This window comes from Cnephaeus nilssonii, assembly GCF_951640355.1.
Source record: "Cnephaeus nilssonii genome assembly, chromosome: 20".
NCBI lineage: Eukaryota > Metazoa > Chordata > Mammalia > Chiroptera > Vespertilionidae > Cnephaeus > Cnephaeus nilssonii.
Genome location: NC_137091.1, coordinates 40,516,937 through 40,544,777, shown reverse-complemented (window position 1 = coordinate 40,544,777; position 27,841 = coordinate 40,516,937). Strand labels below are relative to the sequence as shown.

General features: G+C 47.4%; 1 protein-coding gene and 1 long non-coding RNA gene across 2 annotated transcripts; one reads left to right on the top strand and one right to left on the bottom strand.

Annotated features, from left to right (window-relative positions):
- Positions 1-8,658: 8,658 nt before the first annotated feature.
- On the top strand, positions 8,659-18,149 carry LOC307092317. The gene is made up of 4 exons (XR_013812851.1): positions 8,659-8,756; positions 16,755-16,886; positions 17,057-17,211; positions 17,998-18,149. It is a non-coding gene; the product is annotated as an uncharacterized lncRNA (long non-coding RNA).
- A 6,508-nt stretch (positions 18,150-24,657) lies between these two features.
- TEX101 (testis expressed 101) lies at positions 24,658-26,943 on the bottom strand (the record flags this gene model as incomplete). The annotated part of the gene is made up of 5 exons (XM_079759722.1): positions 24,658-24,869; positions 25,029-25,157; positions 26,313-26,495; positions 26,630-26,770; positions 26,883-26,943. 5 exons carry the CDS (start codon positions 26,941-26,943, stop codon positions 24,658-24,660), a joined length of 726 nt encoding a protein of 241 aa, XP_079615848.1.
- Between the last annotated feature and the right edge of the window lie 898 nt (positions 26,944-27,841).

The following is a 27,841-nucleotide window of genomic DNA, read 5'->3' as shown; positions in this document are numbered from 1 at the left end:
CTTATAAGTATATTTCTAGTAACACATGATCTCACTCATCTAGGGGAAATGATGAACAACATAGACTGAGGAACAAGAACAGACCCAGAAACAAGGAGGCATCGACCGGACTGTCGGGCCTCAGAGGGAGGGTAAGGGAGGGTGGGGGCAGGCGGGGGGGGGGGGAGATCAACCAAAGGACTTGTGTGCATGCATAGGAGCCTAACCAATGGTTAAGGACAATAGAGGGGTGGGGGCACCCTTGGGGAGGGGTGTGGGATGGGAATGGGGGATGAGGACAAATATGTGACACCTTAATCAATAAAGAAATTAAAAAAAAAAAAAAAAGAAGTGGTACAGGCAGAGTGTCTCGGATGTGCTTCTGGACTGCTTTCTGGATGGACTGTAAAGCCTGCAAGGTCTTGAGTAAAGATTGGTTATGGATTTCAGCTTTTCTAGACTGGGTAGATAGTACTTATTTCTTAGAAGCTTTTCAAGCTTAGTGTGGTTCCATGTAAGCTGGTGAGGTGGTAGGTCAGGGTCTGAAAGAATCATTAGAATCTGGAGAGGCCCCACTGGTTTTAGGGCAGCCTCCTGGGCCGCTTCGTCTGCTTCCTTGACAAGTATAGTGGCAGCTGCTACTGCTGGGAGGCAGGCGGGCTACCTCCATGCAACAGGGTCAAGTCTTCTTGACAAGTAGGCTACCGGCCTTTTCTAGGGGCTGAGACTTTGGGTGAGAGCCCTGTTGGCTATGACCCTTGTCTCATATACGTAGAGGTGGAAAGACTTAGTTACATTTGGTAGTGCTAGTTGGCCCATCGTCCTTGCTCTGCTTATGTCTGTCCAATTGCCTAATATATTACCTCAAGGATCCTGGCTTTGAATTCTTTTAGGGAAAATGGATGCTGGTGGGCTCTTCTAGCTCCATGCTGAAGAGGGATGGAGTTTTCTTTTCAGAGCCAAGAGATCCTTGCTGTCTGTCAGAGGGATGATGAGCTCTGGGCACAGAAAGAGGTGGGCTTGTGACCTGCAGAGACGAACTGAATTATAAAATTTAGTATTATTGAGTATTTAGAATAGCAAGAGTTATAACAAATGGTCTGGTGGAAGGGAAAGAAAGCATTTTAGTTCTAATAATTTTTACTAAAATAGAATTTTTCTTTTTAAAATTATTCTTAGGTTTATTAAAAGAGCTAAATTAAGACCAATTCATCTATTGCATTCAATTTGACCTGATTGTTTGCATAAACACAACAAGAATGGTAACTGACTACCTTTGCCGGAATTTTATGATTGAATCTTAATGTGCCCCGTAGGGCCAGGAAGCCAAGCCATCCAGGTGCTGTCAGGCCTGCCTGCAGTATCTGCTGAGTTAGGTGAATTCCTCATCTGCAGTGGCTCTACCCCGGCCCATGCCCTAGGCTTTAAGGCCCATCTTAGCAGCCCTCCTACTCCTCGCGGCCTAGAGTGTATGGGGGTTCTGCAGGGACGCAGAGGCACCCTTATTGCCCCCCTTCTATTCTGACTAAGCACCAGCGATGGTAGGGCATGGGCCTGCTGCTTCAGCGCCATCTATTTTCAGGGCTACCTAGTAGGATACCAGGCTTTCTCCATGGCACTCTTAGTGGCTTCAAGTCTTCCAGAGTTCAGACAGGGCTCTTTAAAACATGATACCCCAGTCAAAGTTTTTGGTCAATAAAACCACTATTGGAAACCGGTCTTGTTGAATTTATGCAAATAAATGCATTGCCATGATTTATTTATTAAGAATTGCCAAATTTCGGAGGAATTGTATAAGGAGAAAAATATACTGACCTGTTTTTAAGATTTTCTGATTTTCCTTGTCAGTCCTTTTTAAGGACTTTTCAGAGTAATATTTTCTTCGAAATGTATTATAACAAAACAGTACCTGTCTTCAAATGGCAAGAAGAAATTTAAAATGTGTCTATATTCAAATAGATAGTCATAGGTGTCCCTGTAGTAGGGTTCCCCCTACTTGGCTTGTCCTTAAACTATATATGGTCTCTGGGAGGGGTGACATGCCCTCTCAGAAAGGACTAAGGGAGCTTTCTCCCTTCACAGGGTCTTAAATGTCACAGGACCTCACAGGGTTTGTAATTCCTGTGACAGTGGGCTGGTACTCACTACTTCCCTGTTCTAAATAGGCCTTCCGCATTTTCCTAAAGTTGAGGTTTGTGCCGCCCATGCCTATTTGGGCATCTGCCCTTTTGGCAACTCCATTCAAATCTGTAAGAGAATTAAAGGTTAATGTCACACATTAACATAACGAAGTACAATATGGGCATTGTGGCTACTTCAGGCAGCCAAATTTTCTGCTACCAAATATGACATATGATAGGGCTATACAAACATCTCAGGGAAGCGACTAAAGTCTATTTTTTAACCTTTTCACACAAAGCAAAATTTGTTTTTGTCTCTTTGGAGTTATGCCCATGAAGACGCAGGTATCATCTAAGTCCATTACACAGTTTTCTGCAGGCCACTGTCAGCTGCAGTTGACAATAATTACTTTTTCAATAATTATTAAGAAGTAGCCGAAACGGGTTTGGCTCAGTGGATAGAGCGTCGGTCTGTGGACTGAAAGGTCCCAGGTTCGATTCCGGTCAAGGGCGTGTACATTGGTTGTGGGCACATCCCCTGTGGGGGGTGTGCAGGAGGCAGCTGGTCAATGTTTCTATCTCATTGATATTTCTAGCTCTCTATCCCTCTCCCTTCCTCTCTGTGGAAAATCAATAAAATATATTTAAAAAAAAAGTAAACAACCAGCATTTTTTTAGATTTACATTTATGAACATATTTTAAGTGTACTTTTATTTTCAAGAAAATATACCTTTAACAAAGTTTAAGAGACCTTCCTTCTGTAATAAAACGAAGAGCAGGTAAATTAAAACTTCTCTAGCAGTTAATGTTTCAGTTTTTATTTATTTATTTATTTATTTATTTATTTATTTATTTATTTCTTTTTTCTTTTTTTATTGTTTAAATTATTACATATAGAGAGTTAGAAGCATCAATGAGAAGAAACATTGACACCCCCTACTGGGGATGTGCCCACAACCAAGGTACATGCCCTTGACTGGAATCGAACCTGGGACCATTGAGTCCACAGGCCGACACTCTATCCACTGAACCAAATTGGTCAGGGCCTATGTTTCTATCTCTCTTTCCCTTCTCCCTCTCCCTTCCTCTCTCTCTAAAAATCAATGACCCCCCCCCCCCATAAAAAGATATAATTAAGATAGGTTAAAAGTAGAAGTTAGAAGGAAAAAGACATATGGTGATGATAAAATCACTCCCCTCTGAACAGAACATTATGTTAAAGTTCACATGATATTAAAAATGAAAAACTAACAAATGTACCCTTAATGTTTTCTTTCCTTTCTTGCCATTTCCTCCTTAACATTTATGTATTATACTTCTGTATTCTGTTCCAGTGAATTATACCAAATTTCCTATAGGTGTGCCTCTGTTTTAGGAGCTTGAGCAGTTCTTGATTTTGCTTTAATAATAACATCTTTTGTGTTTCACCATTAATTAGGATGTTGGCTGTTGATTTGGAAAAGATTTTTCTTAGCCAGTTAAAGAACTATTTTGTTTCTGTTTTGAGGATCTTTATTAATAATGGGGAGTTATTTAAAATTTATCAATATAGCATTTTATTTTATTATTATTTTCTTAATCCTCACCCAAGGATATGTTTTCATTGATTTTAGAGAGAGAGAAAGATAGATAGACAGATGGAGAGATAGAGATAGAGAGATAGATAAAAAGAGAGAGAGAGAGAGAGAGAGAGAGAGAGAGAGAGAGAGAGATATTAATTGGTTGCCTCCCATATTCGCCCAGACCAGGAATCGAACCCCCAACTTTTTGGTGTATGGGATGATGCTCCAACCAACTGGCCACCCAGCCAGGACAGTATAGTATTTTAACAACCATTGAGATGACATTAACATTTAATAAAATCTGTATTGATTTCAGAGAGGAAGGGAGAAGGGGCGAGAGAGAGGTAGAAACATCAATGATGAGAGAGAATCATCGATTGGCTGCCTCCTGCACTGCCTACACTGAGGGTTGAACCTGCAACCCCAGCATGTGCCTCGACCATGAATCGAACCATGACCTCCTGGTTTATAGGTGGATGATCAACCACTGAGCCATGCCAGCCAGGTGACATATACATTTTTTAACTTAGCAATATGTATTGTCTTCTATGTGCCAGGTGCTGATAATCCCATGTCCGATTTTTTATTTTTTGGGGGGTGTTAATCTTCACCAGAGAAAAAATTTTCCATTTATTTTTAGAGAGAATAGAAGGGAGGGAGGGAGAGAGATAGAAACATCTATGTGAAAGAGAAACAAGGGAGGAGATCTGCCCGGTTCTCTTAGCTTGATAGGGAATGATGAAAATTCATAAGGTCGATGCAGGAAGTACATAGATTGACCCCAGGAGAGATGCCTAGGGTTTTCTGGTTAGCATTAAGAAACTTCAATGTCTGGAAGAGGAAAACGCAATGTCCATCTCTCCTGCTGATTGAATAACGATCCGGAGCGTGAGACCCAGTGTCAGTACCCAAGAAACTTCCCTTTAGTCTCGTTTTCCACTCTTGCTTTATTGAAGTACTAGAGGCCCAGTGCATGATTGAATCATGCACGTGTAGGGTCCCTTACACGCTTTCGCTTTTCGCGGTGGAGCCTGGTGCTGGAGCAGACAGGCACCCAGCTCCCACGCTTTTGATGTCCGCAGCCGCTGAGGGGGGCTACCCTGCTGTTGAGAGGCGCAGGGGGCGGGAGTCCCGCCCCCTGCGCTTCTCAACAGCAGGGTAGCTCCCCTCAGTGGCAGCGGATCCGTGCCTCTCAATGCCCGGATAGGCCACCCCGAGTCCCGCCCCCCAGCCTCCTGCTGCCCAATCGTGGGTGTAGCGGAGTGATGGTAATTTACATGTTACTCTATTATTAGATAGGATAATTTACACAACATAAAATCCACCTGGTTGACGTATACAGAACATTCTAGAAAGAAATGGAAAAAGACCTAAGTCAGTGGCAGACGTCCCATGTGTGTGGTGAGGAGACAACACTGTTAAGATGCCAGGACTCCCCAAACTGATCTTACTTCTGCTCTTTCCTCTCTTCCTTCTAGTCCTTCCATTATGTGTCTGTTGTTCTATTGATGGTGTCCCACAGGTCTTCCAGGTTCTGTTCATTTGTCTTCATTCTTCTCTTCAGATTGGATACTTTTATTCACTTATCAAGTTTGCCAACATTTTTTTTTTTTTTGCTAGTTCAGATCTGCTTTTGAGTCCCTCTAGTGAGTTTTTAATTTTCGTCATCATACTTTTAAACTCCAAAATTTCCATTTGGTACTTTGAACGTTTTTTTAAAATCTTCACCCAGGGATATATTTATTGATTTTAGAGAGAAAGGAAGAGAGAGAGAGAGAGAAACATCAATGTGAGAACATCAATCATTGATTGAACCTGCAACCTGGGTTTGTGCCCTGATCAGAAATCAAACCTGCCACCTCTCGGTGTATGGGGACAACGGTCCAACCAACTGAGCCACACTGGCCAGGGAGCTTTTAATTATTAACGTATGTTTTCTGGTTTGAATCTGGTAACAAAACTAGGGATCGAAATTATTGGTATTTTCATTTTATAGATGACAAGACAGGGCCAGAGCAATTAAAATCTTTCCCCAAGGTCGTTCTAGCTAGAAAATGCATAAAGCAGGCCTGGATTCTAAGGTTCCTGACCAGGCTGCCAAAAGGAGGCCCCCACTCCTTGCAGGGCACAGGGGGACACCACCCGTAAAGCCAGGGGAGGGGATACCATGTGGACCTCTGTCAAATCTGCTGTAAAATGCGAAATGACCTTTAGGAATGCCTTCCCAGTTTTTTTTTTATTTTCATTCGTTTATTTATTGTGGATACATTTTATAAGATTTTATTTGAGCCGAATTAACAACCTATGCCGGGGAGCAAGATCTCAAATGTTTCCACCTGCCAGTTTTTGAGAACAGCTTTGTAGTGATAGAATTCACATGTCACACAATTTATTGATTTAAGGTATACAATTCAATGGTCTTTGGTCTATTCATAGCTGTGCACTCATCATCACAATCAATTTTAGAACAGATCCATTCGCTGCAAGAGACACCCAGGGCCCATCATTAGTTCTCCACTTCCCACCTCCCAGGCTTCGGCAAGCACTGATTGACTTCGTCTTTATAGACTTGCCTATTTTGGACATTTAAAAAAATATATATTTTATTGATTTTTTTACAGAGAGGAAGGGAGATAGAGAGAGTTAGAAACATCGATGAGAGAGAAACATCAATCAGCTGCCTCCTGCATACCCCCCACTGGGGATGTGCCCGCAACCAAGGTACATGCCCTTGACCAGAATTGAACCTGGGACCCTTGAGTCGGCAGGCCGATGCTCTATCCACTGAGCCAAACTGGTTAGGGCTATTTTGGACATTTTATATAAATGGAGTCATAGCACATGTTGTATTGGCGCCTGTTTTCTTTCACTTAGCATAATGTCTTCAAGGTTTATTCATGTGGTATGCATGATTGCGTCATTTAAAAATATATTTCATTGATTTTTTTAGAGAGAGAGAGGAAGAGAAAGGGAGAGAAAGCGAGAAACATTGATATGAGAGAGAAACACCCATTGGCTGCCTCCTGCACGCTCCCTACTGGGGATTGAACCTGCAACTTGGGCATGTGCGCTGACTGGGAATCGAACCAGCAACGTTTAGGTGCATGGATGATGCCCAACCAACTGAGCCACACCGGTCAGGGCATTTCATTCTTTTTATTTTTATAAATAATATATTTTTATTGATTTGAGAGAGAAAGGGAGAGGGAGAGAGAGATAGAAACATCAATGATGAGAGAGACTCATTGATCGACTGCCTCCTACATACCCCCTACTGGGGATCGAACCCACAACCTGGGCATGTGCCCTGACCGGGAATTGAACTGTGACCTCCTGGTTCATAGGTTGATGCTCGACCACTGAGCCCCGCCGGCTGGGCTAGGTCTTCTTTAATGTCTTTCAACCATGTGCTGTAGTTTGCGGAGTATATTTTTAAATTTCTTTTGCTAAATCCATTCCTAAGTATTTTCTTCTTTGTTCACTATGCTCAACAAATGGCCCATGGATTCGCACCAGGGTGAGGTGGCTTTCACAGAGCACCTGCTGTCTGTAGAGTCGCCACGCCAGCTCAGAGCCCTGAGAGAAAGGGATCGTGACGTGCAGTTTGCAAGTGAGGAAACTGAGGCTCAGAGGAAGAGAAGTATTTCATAACAAGTAGATGAGGGCTCTAGGCCTTTCTGGTCTAGAAAATGAACTGTGTTTCCAGTGTTACTTGAACTTTGAGCCAGGGTAGGGAAGCCTTTCGGAGGAGATAAATATGGTCAAGGGTGAATGCGGCAGGGAAACTCCCACTCTGAAGATGTCTCCGAGGCTGGGTGGTTTTATTTATTTAGTTATTAAAAAATGTTTCTAGGTTAATCTTCACCCAAGGATATTTTTCCATTGATTTTTAGAGAGAGTGGAAGGGAGCGGGAGAGACAGAGAGAAAAACATTGATGTGAGAGAGACACATCGATCGTTTGCCTCCCACACGTGTCCGACCAGGGCTGGCTATCAAGCCTGCAATGGAGGTATGTGCTCTTGTCCAGATTGAACCTGAGACCCTTCAGTCCTCGGGCCCATGCTCTACCCATTGAGCAAGACCAGGTAGGGCAGCTGGGTGGTTTTAACTCACCCTGTGCCTTTGAGGAGTTCCCTGAGCCTCAGTTTCCTCCTAAATGGAGAACTGCTTGGCTGTCTTCTCACACTTCTCTGAGACTCTGACAGGCGAACTGGTTGGGCTCCCAATGTGGAGTCTACAGTCAGGAAATAAAATGGATTCTGTTTTTTTTTTTTTAAATTTATTTTATTTATTCATTTTAGTATTTAAAAAAATATTTTTATTGATTTTAGAGAGGAAGGGAGAGGAAGAGATTTTAGAGAGGAAGGGAGAGGAAGAATGAGAGGAACATTAATGATGAGAGAGAATCACTGATTGGTTGCCTCCTGCAAGCCCCCTAGTAGGGATCAAGCCTGCAACCCGGGCATATGTCCTGACCGGGATTCGAACTGTGATCTCCTGGTTCACAGGTCAATGCTCAACCACTGAGCCATGCCGGCGGGGCCATTTTAGTATTTTTTTAATTAAAAAATTTTTTAATGTTGACATTATTGCAGGAGTCCCCCTTCCCTCTTTGCCCAGCTCCACCCTCCCGCTTCCTTGGCCTTCATCAAGTTATAGTCCATATCCATGGGGTTGAGCACCCTGTGAGAGCAGATGGTCCTTTTCATCTTTCCCTCTCCCTTTTGCCTGGTCATGAAACACTAAAACAAAGGGATTTTACAAACATCTTTGCCTCATTTTAAACGCATTTTAAGCTACTGAGACTCAGGGACATTAAGCCGTGAGCCAACGTCCTGTGGTTTCAGCTGAGAGATAATCTTGAACTTCATGCTCTCAGGCTTAGGAACACACATGCACTGCCCTGGGGAGGTTGATTCTTATCTGGTTGCAGGGGGTGGTGTGAGGGAAGCATGTCATATAAAAAGGCGGCAGAGGCTGACATTCATCAGCCACAGGAAGGCCAGCAGCTATGGCCCGGCACGTGGGAATCTTTCTTATCTTCTGCGCTGGTGCCTGTGCAATTCTCCAAGTGGGCCATGGGCAGGTTTCAGGTAAAGGAGGGGAGAGGGGCTGGGTCTGAGGTGGAAGAAAGTGCACCAGAAAGGGGTTGAATAAAACTAATAATAATATATACTAATAAAAGGGTAATACGCTAATTAGACCAGGAGATCTTCCAGAGACCTGTTTTTTTTAAAAAAATAAATCTTTATTGTTCAGATTATTACTGAACAATAAAGATTTATTTAAAATAAATCCCCGCCACTGTCTTCATCCATAGGTGTAAGATTTTTGTCCAATCTCTTCCCGCACCCCTCACACCCCTTCCCCCTGAGAATTGTCAGTCCACTCTCTTTCTTTTTTAAGGAGGTACAGCTCTTTTTTTTATTTTATTGATTTTTTACAGAGAAGAAGGAATAGGGACAGAGAGCTAGAAACATCAATGAGAGAGAAACATCGACCGGCTGCCTCCTGCACACCCGCTACCAGGGATGTGCCTGCAACCAAGGTACATACATGCCCTTGACCAGAATCGAACCTGGGACCTTTCAGTCCGCAGACCGACGCTCTATCCATTGAGCCAAACCAGTATCAGCAGTCCACTCTTTTTCTATGTCCCTGATTCTATTATATTCATCAGATTTTTTATTCACTTGATTTTTAGATTCACTTGTTGGTAGGTATGTATTTGATGTCATTTTGTTCATAATTTTTATCTTTACCTTTTTCTTCTTCTTCCTCTTCTTAAAGAATACCCTTCAGCATTTCATGTAATAATGGTTTGGTGGTGATGAACTCCTTTAGCTTTTTCTTGTCTGCAAAGCTCTTTATCTGACCTTCAATTCTGAATGATAGCTTTGCTAGGTAGAGTAATCTTGGTTGTAGGTTCTTGCTGTTCATCACTTTGAATATTTCTTGCCACTCCCTTCTGGCATGCATAATTTCTGTTGAGAAATCAGCTGACAGTCGTATGGGTACTCCCTTGCAGGTAACTAACTGTTTTTCTCTTGCTGCTTTCAAGATTCTCTCTTTGTCTTTTGCCCTTTGGCATTTTAATTATGATGTGTCTTGGTGTGGTCCTCTTTGGATTCCTCTTGTTTGGGGTTCTGTGCACTTCCTGGACTTGTAAGTCTATTTCTTTCACCAGGTAGGGAAAGTTTTCTGTCATTATTTCTTCTAATAGGTTTTCAATATTTTGCTCTCTCTTTTCTTCTGGCACCCCAAAAATTCTGATGTTGGTATGCTTAAAGTTGTCCCAGAGGCTCCTTACACTATCTTCATATTTTTTGATTCTTTTTTCTTTTTGTTTTTATGGTTGGGTGTTTTTTGTTTCCTCAGATTTCAGATTTTTGGTTTGATTCTTGGGGTACGTTGATCTACAGTTGAGTTTCTGTATATTCTTTATTTCAGACAGTGTATGCTTAATTTCTGACTGGTCCTTTTCTATTTTTTTGGCATTCTCATTAAGGTCCTTGAAGGTCTCACTAAGCTCCTCGGAGGTCTCATCAAGTTTCTCGGCGATTTTTAGAAGATTCTTGAGTAACCTAATAAATGTGGTTTTGAACTCTATGTCCAGTAGTTTGCTTTCCTCCATTTCTTTCATTCGTGACATGTTTCTTTGTCTCCACATTTTGGCTACTTCCCTGTGTTGATGGAGTGGCTTTGTGTGGTAGGTGACCTATAGGGGTCAGTATCTCAGCCTCCCCAATCACCTGAGGTGGATGCTCTTAGTACACCCCTTTGTGGGCTGAGTGCAAAGTCTTGGTGTAGTTAAGCCTCGATTGCTGTTGGTACACTGGGAGGAATTGACCTCCAGGCCAATTGGCTGTGAGGACCCGCTGTGTCTATAATGGAAGAACTGCTGCACTGGAGACACACTTATGGGGCAGGACTTGTTTCAGTGGGCCTTTGGTGCTCACTGAGTCTGCTTCTTGAATGTGTCACTTATGGATATGAGGAGTTGAAATCTGGTGTCTCACACTGACCACTATATACACTATCTTCTGGATCTCCAATGGGGTGCAGGTCAGCTACTGTCTGAGGACACCCAGCAGGAGCTACAGCGAGAACTACAGTTTTCTCCTCTTTGCTTGGGGTTTGGGGGTTTTGGAGCTGTCTGACCAGGGCTGCAGTCTGTTTGGTTAAGCTGCGATAGGGAAGGCCATTCATATGCAAAAACTGCTGCTTGGAGCTTGGGTGGGTTTGTAGGTTGTGCGGGGCGGGGTCTCAGGGAGTCACTAGGCTAGGGCATGGCAAACAGTGATGGCTGCCAGTCAGCCATCTCTGCGTCTCCGACCATGTCCCCGCATCCTGCACCCCAGCGCAGTAAACAATGATTGCTGGGCTCACCTCTGCAAGCAAGCCACCCTCACTTTCTGACCTGATGGCAGACAGTCCAGCTTCTCCCCGTAGGGGTTTGGGTCCCCCACATCTCCCCAGAAACTGGATTTCAGAGTAATTGGGAGCTTGTCTCCCTTCGGGTTGAAAAAAGCAACGCCTGCCGCCAGCCCAGTTCGCGCGCCTCCGTACCTCAGCTTTTCAGCGCTTGTGCACGTCTCAATGCTCTTTTCTCTTTCCTTCTAGTTGTAGAACTTCCACTCAGCCAGCTTTCCTGTGGTTCTGGGTGACAGACGTTTTGTCTTTTAGTTTTAGTTTTGAAATTGTTGTGCGAGGCAGCAGTTTAGGTGTTTACCTATGCCACCATCTTGGTTCTCTTCAGAGACCTTCTGGACATCCTCCCAGACAAAGCCGGGGGCTTGGCTGGCCTGCAAACCACCCTCAAATGGCCCTCAGCCCCTTGACCTAATGGGGGCGTGGCAGGCCTGATGGGGGTGTGGCTGGCCTGCAAACCGCCCCAGGCCCCTCACCCAGACTGGCCCCGCCCCCAAGGGGACCCCCACCCTGATCTGGTACACACTTTATGGCAGACCAGCTGGCCCCCACCCGTGCACCAGGCCTTTATCTATTCTAATAAAAGGGTAATATGCTAATTAAATTGGGACACCTTCCAGGAGACCTTCCCGGATGTCCTTCCGGACAAAGCCATGGTGGCGGGGCCGAGGCAGAGGCGGTTAGGGGTGATTATTCCAGGAGGGGAGAGCAGTTGGGGGTGATCAAGCCGGCAAGGGGGGCAATTTGGGGTGAGCAGGCCAGCAGGCAGAGTGGTTAGGGGCGATTAGGCAGGCAGGCAAGTGAGCAGTTAGGAGCCAGTGGTCCCGGATTGCGAGAGGAATGTCCAAATGCCCTGTTGGATTGGGCCTAAACATCTCCCAAGGGGCCCCAGATTGGAGAGGTTGCAGGCCAGGCTGAGGGACACCCCCTGTGCATGAAATTTTGTGCACCGGGCCACTAGTATTAACAATAATCGTATATAATAAAAACCCACAGACCATAATGGCAGAAGAACCAGAATGACTGCTCAACCAGTCTCTATGAGTTGACTGACCACTTCTCAGTCCCTTTCTCCTGCCAGTAGGCTCTGGTCGCCAATGGCAAAGGGGGACCCAGGGTGGATGGTGGGGGATGCGGGTGGCACAGGCCAAGCCCCCACCCCGCTGATCACCCCACACACAGAGGGTGACCCATGGCTGGGGTGGGGTTGGCAAGCGGGCAGGAACAGCCGATCTCTCGGTCCCTCCCCTGGCCATCAGGCTCCCATTGCTGGATGGCGAATGGGGAACTGGGGTGGGTGGTGGCAGGGGGCAGGTCCAGCTGCTGGCAGCCGGGGAAGATGGCCCTGATCACAGGCTAGGCCTGGGGACTGTACCTACGCACAATTTTGTGCGTTTTGCCTCTAGTAAGTAATAATAATGTTCTTGAGTGTGCCTCAAGGGCCAAACACTGTTTTTTTAATCCTCACCCGAGGATATGTTTTTATTGATGTTAGAGAGAGAGAGAGAGAGAGAGAGAGAGAGAGAGAGAGAGAAACATTGACGTGAGAGAGAAACATTGATTGGTTGCCTTCTGTACGGGCCCCAACTGGGGATTGAACCCACTACCTACATATGTGCCCTAACTGGGAATTGAGCCCTTGACCCTTTGGTGTATGGGACAATGCTCCAACTAATTGAGCCACATTGCCCAGGGTGGCCAAACTCTATTAAGAACTTGTTTTTTTTAAACAAGTCTCTGAAGTGTAAGCCTAGTCAGTCTGACTCAAAAGCTCATAGTGCTAATAACTATCGATCCCCACAATAGCTGCCTCATTCCTAAATTTGCTTTCCAGTATTCCAGACATGGGCCCCTACACACAGGTTTCATATATTGTTCACAGCGAGTTTTTGATGTAAATAGGGGTACGTGTTCGGGATAACAGGGAAGCCATATTGTCAGGGAAAATGCATGATTAATGTGGTATGGGTTGAGTCCCATTTGGCCATTTAACCCTTAGCTGTCAGTTTGATTGCAATGAGAAAGTGTAAGATTCTTACTCATCTGGTATGTCTTGTAGCTTTCTCATGTACCCGTTTCTATTAAAATGGCCTTCAAAATGTGAAGAAAATACAGTGTTGCTAACTATAGTCACTATGCTGTAGAGCAGATCCACGGAGCTCACACTTGGTGTTCTTACCACAGTACAAAATTATAATGCTTTAGTGTGAAAAAAGTTAGAGCTGCAGAGCATTTCTGCCATCAAATGGACTCAGACCATCCCCATCCATCTCTCTTCTCCTCCTTCCATCTCCTCTACCCCTGTATTTTTTTCCAGCTCAGTTGCAGCCTGGGACCCTCTCTCCTTCTCCAATTATCTCAGACTAGTGGCCTGGTGCACAAATTCATGCACATTGAAAGGAAATTAATTAGAAGAAATATTTTAATATCGCTATTTGCCCTTTCTCTATAATAGAAGTGTTAACCAAATTCACAATCGATAACAACAGAAACACATGTGTTTGAGTGACGCCAGCAAGAGCTTTATATGTATCACGCATGCGTGAGTCAACTTAGCCTTTTATGTATATAGAATAAACTTGCTTAATTAGATCTGCTTTCTGATTTAGCTAAACTATTTTTTCCAGCCCAGTGAAGCACCCCAACTTTTCTTTTAGGTAATTGTCAGCAACACAGCAGTAAATATCAACATGAAGCAGATTATTATTGTAGGTCACGCAGGGAGACAAAGGGTAAAATATTTAACTGCAGCAGTGTTTGACTATATTCTGCACATTGAGAAAACCTGAAGTCATTTTCAAGGTCCACCATTTCTTATTTCTTTTCAGTCGGGTCAAGTTTCTAAGCTTTCTAAATCTCCATTTCCCTGCTAATGAAAGAAAATAGAATTCCACTGAGTCTACTATCTACCTACTCCAGGACTTCTGTGAGGATCAAATGAGATGAGGCACAGGAAAACGCTTCACAGACATTTGGTTACAGTGTAGTGTTTCCACCTGGCTATAAAGCAAGTCATATTCCTGGGCTGAAGAAACTGCAAGGAGGCTAGTCATCACTAGGGCAAGAAAGCCAGGCCTTGCTATGTGACATCATTACCCGGTGCCCACAGCGACCGTTTCTGGGCTGGTCTGGGCTGTGGGCTGCATTTTGTGCCATGGGGTCTTGGCAGCATCAGCTGCGATTTGGTGGGCTCTCCCTCCGGGTGGTGGCAGGACCTGTGTTCCACTTTGGGGAATCTTCTGAGTGTTGCTTTGTGGGCGCCAGGTCCATGGTGCCGTTTCTCTGTGTGTCACAGCAACTCCTGCATTGAACGTCTGCCCCCTGGTGGTTGGTGCGTGTCATAGCGACCTGTTGGATGGAAGGAAGGACACAGCATATTAGCTGTATATATCCTATATATTAAAAGGGTAATATGCAAATTTTGACCCTATTGGTGGAATGACCAGAACGACTGCTTGACCAGTCACTATGAGGCGCACTAATCACCTCTTGGTCCCTTTCCCTGGGTGGCAGGCTCCGATCGCCTGATGGCAAAAGGGAAACCGGGGTGGGTGGCTGCAGGGGGCGGGGCCAGCTGTGGGCAGCCAGGGAAGATGGCCCTCATCACAGGCCAAGCCTAGGGACCATACACACACTAGAGGCCCAGTGCACAAAATTCGTGCATGGGGTGGGGGATCCCTCATCCAGGCCTGCACCCTCTCACAATCCGGGACCCCTTGGGGGATGTCTAACTGCTGCAGATCGGGCCTAAACCAGCAGTTGGACATCCCTCTCACAATCCGGGACCACTGGCTCCTAACTGCTCACCTGCCTGCCTGCCTAATCACCCCTAACCACTCACCTGCCTGCCTGATCACCCCTAACTACTCTGCCTGCCTGCCTGATTGCTCCTAACCACTCTGCCTACCTGCCTGATGCCCCTAACTGCTCTCCTGCCTTTCTGATCGCCCCTAACTGCTTGCCTACCTGCCTGATCACCCCTAACTGCTCGCCTGCCTGCCTGATCGCCCCCAACTGCCTCTGCCTGCCTACCTGATTGCCCCTAACCACTTGTCTGCCTGCCTGATTGCCCCTAACCACCTTTGCCTGCCTGCCTGATCACCCCTAACCACTTGCCTGCCTGTCTAATTACCCCTAACCACTTGCCTGCCTGCCTGATCATCCCTAACTGCTTGCCTGCCTTCCTGATCGCCCCTAACCACTCTGCCTGCCTGATCACTCCTAATCACTCATCTGCTTGCCTGATCACCCCTAACCACTTACCTCCCTGCCTGATTGCCCCTAACCACTCTGCCTGCCTGCCTGATTGCCCCTAACCACTCTGCCTGCCTGCCTGATTGCCCCTAACCACCTTTGCCTTGGCCCCTGCTGCAGTGGCTTCATCCAGAAGGACGTCAGGAATGACGTCCGGAAGGTCGTTCAGCTGTCCTGTCTCATTAGCATATTACGCTTTTATTATTATAGATAAGAAATGTTGGAAAATAATGAAAAGAAAAGCAACAATCAAATCAAACAAACTAATGTTGGGTGGCAACCACGATCAGCATTCTTCAAAGGTATTTTACATGCATGGGCTAAGTCTGCCCTCTCGGTAATGGGAGGGGGAGGTGCACCCCTCCCCTCTCTCTCTCCCTAGGTGTTTAGTCATTAAGGTCAAGCCACTGGTAGACAGAGGGGCTGGAGTCTCAGGATCAGGCCTCATTCCAAGGGATGGTGTTCTACTCAGGGAGCCTGTCCAAGAAGCACAGGCAGGACTGAGTGGGGGCAGAGGTTATTCAAACAGAAAGAAATAGGCACATGAGTTGCAGAGAGGTGAGCTTTGCCACCAGTAAATTCAGTGATGCAGCTGAGAGAATTCATTCAAGCCAAAGACGCCTTGGCCACGAAGCCCTCTCTGGTTTCCATAGTTTTCCTCTTCAATCTATTCAAGTGCCAAAGTCGGTGCACGCTGAAACTCATTTTGTTACCCCATGAATGTGGCTTGCAATTGGGCTTCTGAGTGATGTGAGGCAGATTATTAATGATAATAAGAAGACATCACCTGTGTTCATAGATGTGACATGGACTTAGATTTTTGGTGTTGAATCGGGTGAAGCAGAAGCTCCAGACACAACAAATCAGCAGGCTATAAAGAATTATGATCCTAGCCCTGGCCGGGCGCCTCCGTTGGTTGGAGGGTCAGCAAAAGGTTGTGGGTTCGATTCGGTGTCAGGGCACATACTTATAGGTTGCCGGTTCGATCCCCTGTCTGGACGTGTATGGGAGGCAACTGAGGGATGTTTCTCTCTGTGTTTCCCTCCATCTCTTCTTGTCTGTCTACAAATCAATAAAAACATATCCTCGGGTAAGGATTAAAAGAAATTATAATCCCAAATCAGGCTGCTTTGTGGTCTGGCAAGCTGATCTGTCTCCTGGAACTCCAATGCCCACCAGAAATAAATATCTCTGGGTAAATAATGTCTAGGGACGTTACAACTGGCACAGGACAGGCACCAGGCCATATGGATCTGGATACCCCTGGTGCTTAGCAGGGGGCTCTGGACACGCAGGCCCTTTGTCGGGGTGGGCTGGCTGGAACAGAAACGTAACCAGAATCACTGCAGAGCAAATGGTGCCTAAGAGCTGTGAGGAGAACAATGAATGCCTGCTTCTTTTTCCAGCGGAATCCTGTGTTTTCCCGTTTACCTATGAAGGCAGTACGTATTTTGATTGCACGCACCATGGCTCTGCATACAGTTGGTGTTCTCTAGAAGCAACATATTCAGGGAAATGGAAATATTGCACAAAGGATGGTAAGCACGTGAGGAGCATGTGGGGGATTTCCATAATTGACTCCTATTTGGAATCATCGCCTCACCCAGCCCCCCCACCCCCCGTGTTCCATTCACGTCCCCTTTCTCTTGCTAAGACTAACACAACCTCACCACAGCTAATTTCCACACCCTTTTCTTCTACGTTTCAGACCGTGCCCCATGTGTCTTCCCCTTTAACTATAATGGCAAAGTGTATAAGGGATGCACGACCAATGGGAGTATGTTTAAAAAGGCGTGGTGCTCACTCACTAAAAACTACGACAAGGATGGAGCTTGGAAGAACTGCTACGACTAGTAGCACAGGGTAAGAGCGTCTGGGGAGGAGGAGAAAAGACAGGGATGAGTAGGGAAGGGCAGAGCTGGATAGAGAGATGGAGTCAGGTGATGTGGAGAGGATGGAGGAGACATGGAGGGGTCTGGGGAGGAGGAAGGGGGACAGGAGGAGGGGTGAGGAGCAGTGGTTTGGACAGGAAAGAAAAGGGAGCAAAAATAAAAAGAGTAAAAGACAAAGACAGAATGCAAAAAATGGAGAGAGGAGTGTTAGAAAAGGAAGAATAAACAGTTTGCAGATAAGACATGGAAGGAAGGATTGGGGAGGATTAGGGGTAAGAGAAGGTAGAAGGAGAGAAGGCGGGAGAGGAAGAGAGAGTACAATGCACAGTCTTTTTAAAAAAATATATTTTTATTGATTTCAGAGAGGAAGGGAAGGGAGAGAGAGATAGAAACATCAATGATAAGAGAGGATCATTGGTTGGCTGCCTCCTGCAGGCCTCACACTGAAGATCGAGCCCGAAAGCTGGGCATGTGCCCTTGACCGGAATTGAACCTGGGACCCTTCAGTCCACAGGCTGATGCTCTATCCACTGAGCCAAACCAGCTAGGGCCAATGCACAGTCTTTTGAGGGAGTGTGAGAGAGCCAGAGTAGGGAGTAGTGCTGGGAGAGAGCAGGGAGAAACGGAGAAAAGAAACACTCCAGGGGGCTGATTGGAAGAAATAAATAGAACTCATTCAAACACTCCAGGGGGCTGATTGGAAGAAATAAATAGAACTCATTCACATTGACATCAAGACCATGTTTCATGTCTGTAGAGGGACCCTACTCACAGCCATGGATCCAGTCAAGCCTTTGAAACCGAAGGGCAGAAAGCCAAGACACCTCAAGCATGGAGGGCATACTCTGAGTGACAGAGGTGACATCCTTTCCCTGCAACTCGAGTCCCCTCGCCCGGCAATAAAATGATTTCTCTGCAGGTGTGACTTGGTTATCCTTTCCCGAAAGAAACCATCTTTCAGGTGGGAGGTGGTCTGCATGACCAGCTGGATCACACAGGATCTTCACATCCGGCCCTCTCCTCCTCCAGACCCTGAAGCATCAGCACACATAGCTGTCTTTTCTGTGGCCTTGATTGAATGGCAAAGGTGTGGGGAGGCCGCTGGGGCAGGAGGGGCCCTGAGGCCAGAGAGGGCTGATGCCTGGCATAGACGGTTTGTCTTTCCTGACTTCACTAAAATGTTATTTCTTTCTGGATAGTCCCTGACTCCGCAGGCAGAAGGGTCTCTGGTCATGTTCTCTCAGCCTTTCTCTCTCTACTTGCCATTCAACTGCCCATTTCCCCTGGGGGGGGACTCCCATCATTGGGAAGACAAGACGGGCTGTGTTGTTTGTCCTGGCATCCGTCCGAAGTGCAGAACCTGACACATACTTGGGCCCTCAGACATTTTTCAAAAGGCCTATATTGTAGAAAAAGTCTTTCAGTAAATAGTTGGGTGCGAATGAGACACAAATTCAGAGGTGCCAGAAGTAAAGGGTCTGGAAGCCGGAGCCTAACCTGTGTTCTGGGGCTGAGCAGCCCACGGAGAGATGTACCAGTGGCTGTGGGAGCTTTTAGTCACTAGTGAGGTCACCGCTCATGGCCTATATCATGTTGGGGTTAGTAATTGAGACTATAACTTAAAACTGAGTCATCATAAGGGCGATCCAGTTAAGGAACTTCGAAAATCTCCTGTGTTCCCAGAGAAGCAAGAAGGAAGTTTAAATGGATTATAAGGCAACATGTATTCAAGAACATATACTAAGTACCAGTAAGAAAAGCAGATCTGTGCCATCGGATCTACGCCCCCCAGCCCCCCATGCCCACCACCCAACCCAGCTCTGTATGAGGAAAGTAACATTATGAGTGGGCCGAGCCAAAAAGATAGGTTCCCCTTCTTCCGGCTCCCAGTCAAGGACTAAGGTAGCATCACTTCCAGTGGGAAAGGCTGCCAGCCTTACTCAACCCCGCAGGTCCATGTGTCAGAGGGTAATTTCAGGGAGGTGTGATTGACAGGTTAGGGACTTTTCCCTCCACGCAGATGTCACTCATCGGTTCCAGGCTCCCCCCAGCGATAACACGCTCAGAATACTGGGCTCTCTGTCACTTTTGCCCCAGCTTGTTTGTAGTGAAGATCTTCCACGTTGGGAGAAGCAATCCATGAAGGCCAGGGTCTACTAACCCCTGCCCAGTGCCCTGTTTATAAAGCAGAGGGGGCATTCTGAGAAAAGCCCTCCACTGTCCTTGCCTCCAGTACTCACGCTGGTGGCTCAGAGACAAGATAAGAACCGAGCTTTGCCTGGCCGGTGTGGTTCAGAGGTTGAGTGGTGACCCATGCACCAGGAGGTCACCGGTTCCATTCCCAGTCAGGGCACATGCCTGGGTTTCAGGTTCTATCCCCAGCAGAGGGCGTGCAGGAGGCAGCTGATCAATGTTGATGTTTCTCTCTCATTGATGTTCTATCTCTCTTCTTCTCCCTTCCTCTCTCTCTCTCTCTCTCTCTCTCTCTCTCTCTCTCTCTCAAAAAAAATCAATAAAAACACATTAAGAAGTGGGGTGGGGGAAGAAGGGGTCCTAATATAAGGCAATGAGAATATTTAACTTTGGATGGTGGGCACATGGTGCAATAGACAGATCTTGTAACATAGGAACCCACACCTAAAACGTATATGTCATGTTGACCAATGTCACCCCAATCAATTTAATAAATAAATATAAAAATATTTAAAAAAAGAACAGAGAGTTTCAATGTTCTTCCCTAGAAAGTGACTTTATTTGGGACAGAATGTGTGGAGGGAGTTCATGGTGAAGGGCTGTCTTGTTAAAAACGGAGGTGGTGGTGGTCACCAATGCAGAGGAGCCGGGTGGCTCCATGATAAGCTAACCCCCAGGCTAGCTGTTGAACTAGGGAGAACTAGGGAAAGTGACAGCTAATAGGAGTCCTCCTGGGGTCAGAACTAACCTCCAAGCCAGCCTCAGAAACAACCCTGCCTGAATTAAAAAAAAAAAATCTATCTTTATTGTTTAAAGTATTATAGATGTCCCATTTCATCCCCCCTCTATTGTCATGCCCTCCTCCCTACTCCTGTCCCCCGGCCTTCACCCCACTATTGTCTGTGTCCATGGGTTACCCATATCCTATCTAATAAAAGACTAATATGCAAATTGACCATCACCCCAACACACAAATGGCTGCCTCCATGTGGTCAAAGATCGCCGCCCCCATGTGGAAACAAGATAGCCGCCACAAGATGGCCGGCAGGGGAGGGCAGTTGTGGGTGATCAGGCCAGCAGGGGAGGGCAGTTGTGGGTGATAAGGCCAGTAGGGGAGGGCACTTGGGGGGGACCAGGCCTGCAGGGGAGGGCACTTGGGGGGGACCAGGCCTGCAGGGGAGGGCAGTTGGGGGGGACCAGGCCTGCAGGGGAGGGCAGTTGGGGGGGACCAGGCCTGCAGGGGAGGACAGTTAGGGGCAACCAGGCTGGCAGAGGAGGGCAGTTAGGGGTGACCAGGCTGGCAGGGGAGGGAAGTTGGGGGCAATCAGGCTGGGAGGGGAGCAGTTAGGCGTCAATCAGGCTGGCAGGGGAGTGGTTAGGGGGTGATCAGGCTGGCAGGCAGAAGCGGTTAGGGGCAATCAGGAAGGCAGGCAGGTGAGCAGTTGTGAGCCAGCAGTCCTGGATTGTGAGAGGGATGTCCCAGATTGGAGAGGGTGCAGGCTGGGCTGAGGGATACCATCCGTCCTCCCCCCCCCCCCATGCACAAATTTCATGTACTGGGCCTCTAGTGTACATATAAATTCTTTGGTTGATCTCTTCCCTCCCCTCCCTTCCCTCTGAGGATCCTCCATGACTCTGGATCTATTTTGGTTGTCAGTTTATTTTGTTCATTAGATTCCACATATGAGTGAACTTATGTGATATTTGTTCTTTGACTGACTTATTTCACTTAGTATACTACTCTCCAGATTACTCCATACTGTCCCAAAGGGTAAGAGATTTTTCTTTTTTACAGTTGCATAGTATTCCATAGTATAAATGTACCATGGCTTTTTTATGCACTCATCTACTGATGGGTACTTGGGCTGTTTCCAGATCTTAGCTATTGTAAATTGTGCTGCTATGCACATAGGGGTGCATACACTCTTTCTGATTGGTGTTTTGGGTTTCTTAGGATATATTCCTCGAAGCGGGATCACTGGGCCAAATGAGAGTTCCATTTTTAATTTTTTGAGGAAACTCCATACTGCTTTCCACAGTGGCTGCACCAGTCTATATTCCCACCAGCAATGTACTAGGGTTCTCTTTTCTCCACATCCTCGCCAGCACTTGTTATTTATTGATATGTTGATGGTATCCATTCTGATAGGTGTGAGATGATACCTCATTGTCATTTTAATTTGCTGTTTTGAGAAGAAATAGAGAGAAACATAGGCATATGGAATTAAAATGGCCATAAATAAGTGCCTATCAATGGTAACCTTAAATGTAAATGGATTAAATACCGCAATCAAAAGACATAGAATAGCTGAATGGATAAAAAAACATGACCCCAACTATATGTGGTTTACAAGAGACCTACCTCAGAACGAAAGACCCACATAAAATGAGAGGGAGAGAGAGAGAAACATCGATGTGAGAAACATTTATTCCCTCCTATACACACCCCTATTGGGGATCAAACCCATTACCTGCGTAGGTGTCCTGTGACCTTTTAGTGTATGGGATGATGCTCGACCAACTGAGCAACACTAAGCAAGGCAAGAAATTCCTGTTTTTTTTTTTTTTTAATCCTCACCTGTGGAGTGATGATATTTTTACCATTGATTTTTAGAGAGAGTGGATGATAGGGGGTGAGACAAAGAGAGAAACATTGATGTGAAAGCGACACAATTCGTTGCCTCCTATGTGTGCCTCAACTGGGGGCAGGGATCAAACCTGCCCAGGTATGTACCTTTGACCGGGAATAAAACCCTTGACCCTCTGGTGTGCAGAACAATGCTCTAACCACTGAACAATGCTAGCCAGGACAGAAATTTTTTTTTTTAAAAACATGTTTTTATTTCAGAGAGGAAGGGAGAGGGAGAGAAACATCAATGATGAGAATCATTGGTTAGCTGCTTCCTGCATGCCCCCTCACTGGGGATGGAGCCCACAACCCTGGCATGTGCCCTGACTGGGAATGGAACCTGGCTCATAGGTTGACACTCAACCACTGAGCCACGCAGTTCGGACTGGTTTTAACAAGAGAAGCATTCTTCTGAATAATGACATTGATGGGGAAGTGAGCGTACACAGATCTCATCCTATATAATAAAGAGGGAATATGCAAATTAATCCTCATGCCCTCAAAGATGGCTGCCTATGTCCAGGCCAGCAGGGGGGTTAGTGAGGGACAACCAAACGACTGAACAGCAAGCTGTGTGGGGTGACCAGGCTGGCAGGGGGGCCATGAGGGGCGACCAGGCCAGCAGGGGTGACAGTTGGGGGCAACCAGGCTGGCAGAGTGGGGGCAGTTGGGGGTGACCAGACCAGCGGGAGGGGGGGCAGTAAGAGGCAACCAGGCCAGCGGTGGGGCAGTTAGGGGCGACCAGGCCAGCAGGGGCAGGGTTGCAGTTGGGGGTGACCAGGCTGGCAGGGGGGCTGGCTGGGGGCAATTAGGCTGGCAAGGGAAGCATGGAGGGGCAACCAGGCCAGTGGGGGGGGGAGTTAGAAGCAACCAGGCTGGCATGGAGGGGGCAGTTAGGGGTGATCAGGCTGGCACGCAGAGGCAGTGAGGGGAGATCAGGCTGGCGGGGGTGGGGCAGTTAGGGACAACCAGGCAGGCAGGCAGGTGAGTGATTAGGAGCCAGAGGTCCAGGATTGTGAGAGGGATGTCTGACTGCTGGTTTAGGCCCAATCCTCGGGATCGGGCCTAAATCAGCAGTCGGACATTCCCCAAGGGGTCCCAGATTGGAGAGGGTGCAGGCTGGGCTGAGGGGACTTCCCCACCCCCTATGAATTTCATGCACAGGGCCTCTAGTCTTGTAATGAAAGCCCAGTGTAAGACCCTTGATCATGTTCTGTACATGATGCAGATAATATAAATGGTGGCCAATTCCTACATCCCCACCATTTGTCAACCCAGAACCTCTTTTTTTTCCAGAGAGACTGAGTTCTATGTTGATGTGTTTGAAGTCCACCTTCAGGGTGCCTCTGAACCCCTTCGGAGTGCTGTCAATATTTTCTGGAATGTTGATAGTCTGATTGCTGAGAATAATCTTATTCTCACAGGAAATGCAGTAAAGAGCTCAAAGTCTTTTACAACAAGATAGTTTATGTATTCTTGAGTAATCCTATATAATAAAAGGGTAATATGCAAATCAACCAAACAGTGGAACGACTGGTCGCTATGACACACCCTGAGCAGGCAGGCAGGCAAGCAGTTAGGGGCAATGAGGCAGGCAGGCAGGGAGAGCGGTTAGGGGCAATCAGGCAGGCAGGCAGGCAGGCAGGTGAGCGGTTAGGAGCAATCAGGCAGGCAGGCAGAGGGGTTAAGGGAGATCAGGCAGGCAGGCAGGTGAGTGGTTAGGAGCCAGTGGTCCCAGATTGTGAGAGGGATGTCCGACTGCTGGTTTAGGATGGCAGCTGGAAATACCCTGAGGGGTCCCAGATTGCGAGAGTGCACAGGCCGGGCTGAGGGGTCCCCACCCCCGTGCATGAATCTCGTGCACTGGGCCTCCAGTGGGCCTCCAGTAAGTAAGTAAATAAATAAATAAGCATGAGAATCTAAAAATATCACCCACTTCACAAAGCCTCCGGCCCAGCTCCCTCCTAAATTTCCTCTGTCCACTGAAGAGGCATTAAAGTAGGCAGCAGATAAGGGATGAAATTATGTAAAGTGGGCAAGGAACAGATAGGACATAGGGAAATGAGGCCCATGATAAATGAAGAATGTAAAGTCTGATTTTTCTCATTCTGCTATACCTCCCAGAAAAATACTAGAACCCCAAACAGCCTACTTTGGCATTAAGATGGGGCTGGGAGTGCTCCGGAGGAGATCAATGCTAGTCTTTTGTTCAACTCGCAAGAGAAGGTAGCCTATTAAGTGAAAGGAAAACCAGACTTACGTCAAAATATTGAAGCTCTGGTCTTAGCTCTGCCCATAGCTATGTAATGTGTGAAACTCAAGTTTTCCAGATCTGTGATTCCCTTTCTGCCAAAGTTGTGGGTTAGAGGAGATAAATTTAAAAGGCCCTTTCAGCACTAAAATTCACTTTGAGTTTGGGGGCACATATAAAGCATAGCAGAAAATTTATTAGAAATGTCAAACACATCCATAGGAACTCTCTGTTCTTCAAGTCTCCACCTGCTCATCACTCATGACCAGCAGTCGGAGGCTCCCAGTCCAAAGAGGTGTCCTGTGACTCAGGACAGATGTCTCCACAGGAACATTGTCGAGCGATTATAGCAATAGCAGCAGCAATAGCCCAAACATCCTAACTGAAATGGGAAGCCAGGTGGTGGCCCCATTTCCAACCTTTCGGGGTTGAATGAGAGATTGGTATGGACACATTTCCTTTACCCACATGGGTCCAATTGTGAATATCCCAGACATCAGCCCACAACGAGGTACAGATGTACAGCCTTTGACCTCTAAAGTTGAGTCGATGTCTCCTATGGAACAAGGAAGGATGGGGAGACACATAGATGTTTTAGAAAACCAGAGAGAATCCAGTCCCTCCTCATTCTTGGATCCCTGAGTGTCAGAACCTCTTGGGATCCACTCAGATGTCTAGTTTTCTAGTCTCTGAAACCATCAGATGTTCAGTTTACCTCCAACAACCCGAAGTTTTCCTTGATAGCATCGAGTTGTATCAATGGGACAAGGAAGAGAAGGCGCACTCAAACAAGCCCCAAAAGCTAAACAGGTTGGACAGTGGAAGGTTGTTGACATATTGGGAGCTGGAGGGAGAAAGAGAGGAACAATTTCAGAGTATGTCTTGCTTTTGGAGTTCTCTCCTTGCTGCCTTGTCTTCCCCAAGTCTTTTGTGTTGATACCACTCTAATCAAGGCCTATTACTGCCACCTCCCCACTCTTTCCCAACTGATTTTCTTGGCTGTCAGAACCCCATCCAACATGACTTTCAAACTCTGTGCTTAGTTCCATCTAGGATTATTGTCTAGCAGGAGAAAGACATGTAAATAATTGAATACAACTCAGCAGGCACTGTGTCTTAGGTATAAGAGCAAAAAATTAAAGGAAATACCAACTACCTAAAAGAATTTGGTGTTTTCACGGAGCGGATATCTGAGTTGAGATGATGAATAGAGGTTAGCTTTGTGAAAATGGGGGGTTTGTTGGGGTAGCAAAGGAAACAGTAAAGACAAAGGCCTGGAGTTGTGAGCCAACTTGGTGAATATGGGGAATTGTAAGAAATTGCGGTGTTGATATTCAACTGCTAGGCACAGGTAGGACTGGACTGGCTTTTATAACCGTGTCCATTCTGATTGGCCAGTACCACCTCCATTGTCAACTATTTTGAATACTAGCCTCAGCTAGAACACAATAAATAAGAGAGGGAAGAGAAGGAAGTGAGCTGAAAAGATAGGCCAAATGGGGGAAGCAGGCTATGATCAGGTGGCAGCTGGGAAGCGATAATTGTTAGGTTAACGCCATCACCTTGTTCAGAGATCTTCACTGACATCTTGTTTAATAACACAAAACCCAATTTATAGCTCAGCCTTCACTGATAACCCTCTCTTCTGAGCAGTGTTGAGACCCCCAAGGCAACAACTTAGAAAAAGAAAGACAAGCAAAAGGTCTGAGGTCCTTTTGTGTGTGTGGCCCACTTGGGTCTAAGCCAAGTACGAACACAAAAAGAGGCGTCGGGTGGGTACGAGAGACGCCAGGGGCACACTGTGGAACGTATACAATCGTACGACCACTGTGCTGCACCCCGGAAACTAATACAACACAACGCTGAATGTAAACCGCATTGAAAAATACACAAAGGATGATAACCTGGTGGGGGGGCGGGGCGGAGAAAAGGACAAGAAGAAGGAAGACCTACCATGTCTCCCGGGTTTACGGAGTTTCTCTCTCCCCTCCCCGGGTACCTGGGATGATATCTGGGTTCCATATGTCAGGTATGTTCTCTCTGCTGTCGCAGAAGGAGTGCTCACAGTAGCTACTGTAGGAGACCACCATTATGCCGGGCGGTGGGGCGTGCTGGACGATGGTTATTGCCGGCATCCCTTCGGAGCTGCAGCCCTTCGTGGCCAAAAGTGCTGTCTTGGCCCCTGTTAGGGGAGGGGAGAGAAGGCACGGGGACGGCGGGCCTGACGTTTGGCCCGGGGAGAGGGGAAGGGCACTGACATGGACACCCCGCCACCCTTCCTCCCACTCGGCCCCCACTGCCCCCTTCTCGTTTTACCTGATTTAACCATCATCAGGGATTCCTGGCACAACGCCCCATTGTCACAAGTCTCAACTTTCTCCGTGGTCCAGTTAAAGGTGCTCGGGTCCTCTTCCAGACTAATGGATATCCCCTTGTGACAGTACAAATGTTGCGCCACTGGGGTGGAAACAGGATACAGGTCAGCGCTTGCCTGCCTCTGTGGGGCCCCCCAGAGATCACACCTTTGCCACCCAAAACCCCATCCTGTGACCTCGTCCCCCATACATACGAGTGGAGGAGGCTCCGAGGAGAAAGAGCAGCAGCAAGCCCTGGATGTGAGGGGTCCCCATGGCTCCGTTGAGAGAGGGTTGGAAGAAACGACCAGGATCTGTGATTCGATGGAGGAGAGGACACCTTTCAAGCACACGGACGGAGGCTAAATCTAGGTCCCAGGAGCGCGGACCTCAGGGCGGGGGTTACCGGTCGACAAAACGCTGACCCCCTAAGCCAGTCCGCCCCCGTGCAGCTGGTGGGCCGGAGCCAGTTACTAACGTTTCCTGGGCCTCAGTGTCCACGGCTGTAACTCCGAGACCCAGCCACCGATTTCCTCGAGGCAAGGCGTTCGGCCACCAAAGGCCCCTCCTCCCTCAGGCTCAGGAGCCCAGGCCCAACCTATGGTCCTTCAAGGCCCAGGTAGCCCGGTCCCCAGCTCCTAGATCCATCAGAACCCGGGAGTCTGAGAACCCCGCCCTGCCCTCCTAGGAGCTGGGGCCCAGCCTTCTCCCCCTGCAGGGCCCGTCATCCCAGGCCCAGGCCCAGGCCTCTCTCTCTCTCAGACCCGGGCGTCCAGGGCCCAGGCCCGCCCCCCTCACGCCCGGGAGTCCGCTGCCTCCTCCTCCAGGCATCTCTTTCCTCAGGACCCAGGAATCGCGGTCCCCCGTCCCGCTGGACTCTTTAAAGGACCAAATTCCACCTGCTTCCAGAGAATTTTCACAGAAATCGAACGGTTCTACAGGTGCGGCCGCGAACGCCGTCTGGCCCAGCCTGGCCCTCTTTGCTGGTCTCCGCCAGGCTCGGAAGGCGGGGCCAGCCTCGCCCCGCCAGGTCACTCGAAGCCCCATTGGTCAACGCAGAAGCATCTGATGAGCTCATTGGATGAGCCTGGAGGAACCCCACACAGCCCGGGAAAAGCCTATTCCTGGCCGTCTTGGAAGGCGCGCATGCGCCAAAAGGCGAGTGGCGGTTAAG